This window comes from Hermetia illucens, chromosome 1, assembly GCF_905115235.1.
Source record: "Hermetia illucens chromosome 1, iHerIll2.2.curated.20191125, whole genome shotgun sequence".
Lineage (NCBI taxonomy): Eukaryota > Metazoa > Arthropoda > Insecta > Diptera > Stratiomyidae > Hermetia > Hermetia illucens.
This window is the reverse complement of record NC_051849.1, coordinates 76,008,139-76,016,555: the sequence shown is the minus strand read 5'-3', so window position 1 is coordinate 76,016,555 and position 8,417 is coordinate 76,008,139. Positions and strand designations below refer to the sequence as shown.

General features: G+C 37.4%; 1 protein-coding gene across 4 annotated transcripts in view; it reads right to left on the bottom strand.

The window, feature by feature from the left end:
• Positions 1-8,417, bottom strand: part of LOC119661147 (DNA polymerase zeta catalytic subunit) — a 39,978-nt gene that overhangs the window by 273 nt on the left and 31,288 nt on the right. For 3 of the 4 annotated variants that reach the window (XM_038070357.1, XM_038070356.1, XM_038070358.1), the window contains exons 19-23: positions 5,511-5,759; positions 5,338-5,451; positions 5,085-5,275; positions 4,808-5,035; positions 152-407 (exon numbers count right to left, since the gene is read on the bottom strand). In XM_038070357.1, the coding sequence (XP_037926285.1) occupies positions 152-407; positions 4,808-5,035; positions 5,085-5,275; positions 5,338-5,451; positions 5,511-5,759 (1,038 nt within the window). The remainder of the gene's footprint in view (positions 1-151; positions 408-4,807; positions 5,036-5,084; positions 5,276-5,337; positions 5,452-5,510; positions 5,760-8,417) is intronic. The other variant, XM_038070359.1, reaches the window with a different exon arrangement.

The following is an 8,417-nucleotide window of genomic DNA, read 5'->3' as shown; positions in this document are numbered from 1 at the left end:
AAAAAAACAGAAAACGCAATATATTATAGTTATATATGCAGGTCGCGTGCTGGTATGTTATTGTGCATATTTCATGATCAACAATTATTAATACAAAGGGCACTAAATAAAGGAGGAGCATCTTAATTTTGAAATTAATACAATATATTACCTGTTTTGTTAAATAATAATTTCTATCCAATTTTGCCATCTTTTGCAAGAGCACGACTGTACTCCTTTGGGAATCCTTTCCACAAATATTGCAGACAACTTCTTTGGTTTGTCTTCCACAATCTATAATGCAGTTTGCTGAAGCAAAATACTGTGATATTGTACTTTTCTTAGTTTCCTCATAGATTATTTGCTTTGCAGAAGAGACTGTGGAAATTGCGGGTAAGGCTAAGTGTTTTCGTGGCAAATCAGCAAACCTACATTAAGGAAGATGCTTATTTTAATAGAAAAATGTATAAATAGAAATTATGAAGATATGTATACTATATGTACTTTGAATACAGTTTGATGCTTTTACAAAGTCAATATCGAAGTACAGTAACAATTTGCGATTCATAGCAAAAATCACCAAGGATCAAATACAAAAAGGAAAGGAAAACCGCAGCTGAATGGGATTTCAAAAGTAAATTTCGCAGAAAAAAGTAGTTCTGCTTTGTACGGCTTAAGCTATATTCATACGATCCATTAGCTGGCGTGTCCAGCACTTAAGGTGTCAAACATGAGAGTATTTATGCTATCCAGCAGACACAGCATCCCAGAAGAAAAAAAGACTCGTCTCCCGGAATGAATTTGTATGGTGAAAGAAAATCATTGCACAAGTACACCGTTCCAAGTATCCCAGTATTTCGTTGTTGCATCAATGAATTCGTCAATGCAAACTATTGAAAAATGCATGTAAAATTACTATGGGTTTTATCGACAAATACATCTACCGTTCTTTTTGCATGACATTGTAATCATTTGTTCATTTATCCAAGCTGAAGATAAATTCACAACTTCGCGAAATTACAAATCAAATACAGTCGAATTTCTCCAAGTCGAAACATATTTTGTAACTTTCAGAAAATATTTCATACACTACAATTCCTCTAAGTAGAAATTGAAGAGTCGATTCCACGATGCAAATTACAAATCTTTCTATATTTATGCAGTATATATTCACAGAGCAACGTGGGGCATAGACATTTCAATGACGCACAATTTCCGGGGCCGAGTTTTGGGCATGAATTTCAACCCGGCCACGGGTTTTATTTTTTCGTCTTGGGCTCTGAGTGTACGAAATTTTTGCATAAAGTATCTATTTAGGGTTTTCGGGGAAATTTAGCTCTTTCTACGAAAATATGACTGATTGAGAAAATTGGGAAAGGCGCTAAAAAGCAAATTTATTGTTTAATTTCCAATTCTGTATAGTACTTTATCCGTTTGAGTAGATAATTGCAAGTATGGAAATGCTAGTTCCACTGGAAGTGTTAAAAGAAATGTGCATGCAAAAATCAAACAGTTGATAAAGCTGTTCTCGAATAGTTCAATTTAGCGAGAGGAAGCAATCTCTTCATAAGCTGGCCAGTATTGAAGAAAAGGGCACTAAATTTGGCAAAAAGCTTGTCTTACTTTCAGAAGTCGTGATAGCTACAGCGATTCAAAAATAGACATGGGCTCTGTGAAAAAATTATATCTGGAGAAAGTGCAGCAATCAAGAAGCGGTCGATGGTTGACTTAAAAGATTTCCTTCAATATTGTCCTATAATTTGACCGCTAAATATATCAACAAAAACAGTCTTTTTTACAACTGATTACCAAACAGTATTTTAATGCTAAAACGAATGAATCAGGGCGACTTTTAGCCAATCTAATTCAAGAAGTCCATCTTGATTACAAAGATTGCTTGAGGATAGAGCTAAATACTTGCGGAGATTTTTGCAAATGGTATACGCGCAATACATATATGAACAATATACACGATTAAGGGATGCAATATGGGATTGTGGCCCCAGCGATTATTATTATAATATCTCCTAAGCAAGTGAAGTGGATGAGAAGTAATTGGAGAGTGAGGGAGGAGATGACCCCTCTTCAATCCTGATGAAAACTCATAGCGGATACTCCCCCTTAAAAAAAATACGCATAATTTAAGCCCAAATAATTTTTTAAGGAGGTTGATCGCCACGACTTTTCAACAGGGTTTGAGAGAGATGAGCTCCTACCTTCTTCAATCCTACTTTCCTTTACTCCTAAACCCTAGGGTTTTCACACGAAAGTAGCCCCACTTTGCGGAGCCATGGCGTTTTAAGGAGGGATGACTAATTCACTTCTAAAACGGGACCAGAAATAGGGGACTTTTCTTTTTGATTCTGTACCTCTCACGGGGTAGGGTTGAAAATTCAAACTTGACCATGGTGATATAAAAAAAACCCTTTAAGGGGCCATCACTTTAAAAGGGGGAATAGCCGCCCCGGGTTTTTATCGGGTTTGAAGGGAAAGCACCTCCCTTTTCGCTCTACACAAACTTTCCGTCCCCTGGGATTCATAATTCAACCAACAATTTACCGAAATTGTAATTCCGGCGTCAATTGAAAAATATTGTGCAACAAAGCGCAATAAGCATACACAGCACAACGCAACATTTCAAGCAAAAAATTGATGCATTTAAATTTCCTAGCTGTGCCTTTCCTAGAAATTTAAGGGTTAATATGGTTCATCCCTTCCATGAAAACAATTTTCATAAGAAATTCGTGATAATAACCCATGTCCATGGTACTGAATTTTCTTCTTAATTGACAACTCCAATTATATTAATACTGAGAATAGAGACTAAACCTAACGAATTGACCTACGATAGCACTGTATAATGAACAATAAAAATAAAAGAATGGCACCACAATGGTTGAGGGGGTAGAGCGTCAACATCTCAATCTCGTTGCTCTGGGTTCAAACGTCTGTGCTTGTTGCTGAAGCACAGCCTCATCAGAGACTATGTGAATGTTCTATACTCCATTAATGAATGAACAGGAAACAGCTGCAGCTGAACATGTAACATGTATCGGTAGGTAAAAAAAACACATATAATTTTTTTTATCAGCCACGAGCACACACACACGATCACATAATTGCAGGTGGGTAAGAAATCCAGTCCTGGTTCCCAAGTGTCCGTCAATAAACGTTACTGAAAACTTACTGTTAGCCCAGTCATTGGAGCTTTTAACCTCCGAATTTTTTTCAGTCAAGACCGACTGACATGAAATTTGGGGTGGGAGTAGAGGATGCTATAAGAAACAAAGGTTTTATAGCGCCGATGTGTTTGATGGGAAAAATTAATTGGAATTCAATCAAATTTGGATATTATATTAGCTATATTCCGAAGAATTTTTGGAATTGTTTTTGAAAAATTTAAGCCATCTTTCTTCAAATACATCACCCATACTGATGGCATCCGCTTGCTCTTTCACCGAATCGTGCACCTTGGCCAAATGACACTGCATTTCAAGAAGAAAGCGAGTCGATTAAGACCGAAGTTAAATACAAACAAAACCAAGGGTCTTAATCTAACTGACCACTGCGCTTTCTCGGTTTTATCCATCAGAGCTCAACTAGTCTGAGAGAATAACAAGTGAGGAATTTCGCCGGTATATTTGCCAGATCCTGTGTATTGATCAGAAAGCAGAAGTAGCAAAGCGATTATGCCATACAGTGGAACCCAATATCGCAGGGTGGCCGACGAGTACGTTGATCTTGAGCTGCGTAGTACAGAACAATGGAAGAGGAATGCAAACTTCTCGGAAAGCCGTGGAGGGAAGTGAAGCACATTATCAGGAACCAGCGCCGATGGTGCGTAGATGTGTTGGCCGGGTTATGCCCCATATAGTGGTCTTATAGCAACCATATGAAGTCAAACATTGCCAATATTTAAAACAATGCAGATGATAACAAGTGGGTTACTTCTAAGCCAAATTAGTGAATAACCTGTAACCTCCGTTTTCTTCACAGATTAATGAAAAAAAATATTCTGTGCCACAAATTCGTAAGTTTTGGCAACAAAAATAATAACTGCCTTCACAGTGACAACTATATTGTTGACTACGACATGAAATCGAATCCACTACCCCAAGATGACTGATGAATAGTTCGTCTTAGAACTAGCTGCTAAGAAACCTCAACAAAGGGCTTGAGAGACTATGCTCCACATAAAGGTTTACAACAACCATCTAGCCAAAGCAGAATTCATCTAGCATCATTTTATTTACTCCCAGCTTTAAACTATTTTCATTTCTGCTGATTAAGTTGAAAATAAGTCTTCCATTTTCGAAAACAAAATTCATTACGCGCTTAACTGATAATTTCATATGAAAAGGAGAGTTTGTGACCGATAATCCAGACTGCAAAAACAAATATGAAGACAGTCGAAAAGAATAGAAGTAAACATTTCGAGGAATGCGATGTGTGCATTTCAATTTTTTTCTGCAGTTATTGTTTTTTATTTAGGACCGTAATTTTGGAATTTCAAACGATTTATATTTTATTGGTAGAATAGTGACTTGTAAAATAATGCAAAAGAAAAAAATATTTATCGTATATTAGAAATCTGCCCCGATTTGGAGCGCAACTTAACCCAGAATTTCATGATTCTCTTTCCGAACTTCATAAAAAAAATCAAATATTAACATATCGTACGTGATTGAATTGAAATATAGACCTCCTGAATGATATGCGGAACCTAATATGACTTTTTAACACATTCCTATAGAATCACATTCAATATACATACATAGAATAATAGTTTATTGATATTTTTTTTCAAATGTGTTGAAAAAATACTTACCATTCATTCACATCAGCTCCAATTAACAAAAGACATCGATTCAACGGTGGAATGATAGCCTTAGTGATATAGTACACTGCATTAATTTTCAATCCTTCGTCGGCTAAATATTCGTGAGGACTCCGAACCAAGCGAATCAATGGTAATCCAGGTGGACCATTAACTATTAGAAATGGAACACGTTCCCCTCGTCTTGGTTCGTTTCTCGGATCAGTTTGCAACCATTTCCTACGCAAATTACGATTAGTTCAGCCATTTAACGCTTTACAGAACTTACTTTGTTAATTCCAACGCAGGTACACAGGCTCCAGGTTTATAGTTGTTTTTTCCTCGGAATTCTTTGGCAAAAATTAAATCCTGGACATTAGCGTTGCCAGTGAGAAGTTTTGTAAACTGCCGGCAAACGTATTGCTTAATTTTGCTAACATCACATGTCTCAAACAGGATTCGAAGACATTTCTCCAGCATCTATATAGCCAAATCAATGAAAAAGTGTGGAATTTTAACAAAGAAAGTGGCCAAACTTATACCTTTGCAACAGCAGGGCATCCATCTCGACGGACAGTTTCTATACCCTTCGCTTCGTAAATGGGCTCTTCTTGATCTGCGGATTCATACATATAGCCTACGTAACGCTTTTTGGTCTATAAATCAAAATTGGATAAAATAACTTCTTTTAAAAAAAAAACTGAAAATCTATCACCTGCAAAATGCATGGTTGATACACCTTTTCTAATTTTAATTTAACAGGCTCTGGATTATCATTCGTCACGCAATCTGCTATTTCTTGCCCAATTCTAAAAGCTTCTGCTCTATCACGTCCAGGTACAAGTACAAATAAGGAATCAGTATCGCCATAAACAACTTTTGCGCGCCACTGCTTGTTCGCTTCCACTAATTTTATTGCACGCTCAAGTGTTTCTCGTGCCTTGCTTAGAATGCTGTCAGCAACCTTAAATTTAAAAAGTGAGATAGCATATAAAAATGCAGATATTAGAAATAATTAGAAAAAATAGCACATGCATGGAACTATCTGTTGTCAATGACGCACCAATTTTAGCAATTCTTCTCCAATAGTTAGCGGCAAGGTCATTCGTTTCAGTTGTTAGAATTATAAATTAATATACATAAAACCATAAAGCTATTCAACTTCCTCGGACGAAGATACCTTTTCAACGAAGAATCCACTTACTCTCCGTCTTTGAGATTCATCCTTAGATTCTTCAAAGCATACGAGCATCATAGGGAGGAAGAAACTTGAATAGACTTTAACAAGATATTTTTTTCTTTGCGAGTATTTTTATATTTGGTATTCTTACAGAAAAACTTAGCTAACCACCCTCATTGTTACTGTACCCCAAGAAAATTACATTCAGGCAATTCGTCTCCGGATGCGTTGCTTGCATTTGTATGGTGGAAGCATTACACATGTTCGACATTCTTCAAGAAGAGTTTGGGTATCGTTTTGATGGTGTTGGTATCGTGTATGTGATGCATGAAATAGGGAAACATACACAAGCCAATCATTACATTCGTTGCTGCCCAGAAACTCGATTTGTTTCTATTGTTGTTCTTGCTGACAATCGAAGAAAACTATAGACTTTTCAGGGAAAATTGTACATAGAGAAGCCGGGTGAGGAGAAAGTGCAATGTATATGATGCAGACATCACATTTGAATATGACTTTACACACATTCAAAACAATAAAATTCCCTAGATTGGTGTTAAATATTTTGATTTACATTAGATTTTTGGTGCAAAAAACAACAAATTTAACAAAAAAACACACCAATTTTTTCTTGGTCGAAAATTTCTGATTCTAGGTCATTCTATGGAGAATGTAATACTGCTTAGAATCTAGTTTTTATTTTTTCTCAGGCGTTTCAGTGACCCAAAATCATTCACGACAATTTTTAATGTTTTACTGAAAAATCAACAGCAGCAATCTGGAAAATTCCACAAATTACTTTTTAATTACACTTTAACATTACAGTAACATATGCAAAGTTTCATTAATATATCTCTTTAAAAAAACTCATTTGAAAAATTTGAACCAATCACGTCCTCTTAACCATCAACATAACCCAAACGATACAACAGATGTAAACAACATTAAACAAATTAGTCACCAAATACAGGTATGAATTCGAAATTTTCTTATACACAAATAACCTAGACATAATGTTAAATCCTCCACGTTATCTACATGCATGCTGGTCCCAAGTCCAGCTAAAGGAAGAGGATTTGAGCCAACCACTTGGTACTATCCTCAGTAAGACACGCTAAATATTCGCACACTCACTGGAAAAAACTGAGGAACTCGCAAGAACCCTTCGGAAAAAGTATAATACATTGATATCTGCGCTCTACAAGAAACCCGATGTTCTAATGCAAAATCTGCGGCAGACAGGTCGACCTAATTCCAAGAAAGATGCCTTCTGGCAACTGCTCGATTCAAAGACCAGTATCGTGCCTGCTGATCACTATGTAGTCATTGCAGGTGACCTTAATGGCCATGGGGAAAAGGGTTTCGAGCGCTCAGTCAATTTTGCGGACACTCATGGGTGTACTTGTGGATACATGGTTAATCAAACGATTGTTTCATCTTCCTTCATTTTATAGGGGGAGTAAAAAGTAAACTAACTATATTCTCATAAGACGCCGATATTTTACTACCGTCACTGACCGCAAAGTCATTCCCTATGAGACCATCGCACCTCAACATCGGCCATTGCGAATCAAGCTACTGAAAAAAACAGTATGAGGAGCGCACTGGCCCACAGCGCATTAAATGGTTGCATACGTATGTGGAAGAATCGTGGAACCAAGTTTAAAACACGATCCACAAAGCAGCCTATGCAATCCTCGGGGTCACCAAGCTAAGTAAGCAGTTTATTAACCGAGATTCTTGGCTTTGGAATGACGATGTTGAAAGTAAGGTCCGTGAACAGAAACGCCTCTATCACAAGTTTTTTTGACGATAAAACGCTAGCCAATTGGCAAGTTTACAAGAATGCTGAAAAGAAGCCAGAGGCAATACGATAAACTGGACACTCGGGGTGGCGAAAGAGATCCGTATAGATTTGTCAAAAGCCGACACCAACGCAGATAGGATATCGAACACTGAAATGGAGGAAGCAATAAAACGAATGAAATCGTGGAAAGCAATAGGACCAGAAGACATCGTATCTGAGCTCTCGAAAGCGAAGAGCTGGAACCCAACACTGCGGCTCAGTGAAATGACAAGGAAGCACCACAGTTCCAATATAGAAAAGGAAAAGTAGTCCAGCAGAATGTTCAAATTACCATCCTCCCCGGTTGCTGTCCCATACCATGAAAATTTTTTAACGCGTTCTTGACAACCGTATTGCCGCCATCGTTCAAAAACCGTGGAACTGACGCAATAATCGCTGCGCAGTTATTCATGGAGAAGGAAATAACGTGAAAGCATCGCCCTCTTTATACTGCATTTCAATATCTGGAAAAAGCGTTTGACCGTGTGCCACAAGCACTCATCTGGTATGTTGTACGGCAACCCCTAGTACCAGAAGAACTCGTGCACTGGGTTAAATTATACAACCACAATCCGAAAAGAAAAGTGCAAAGTGTG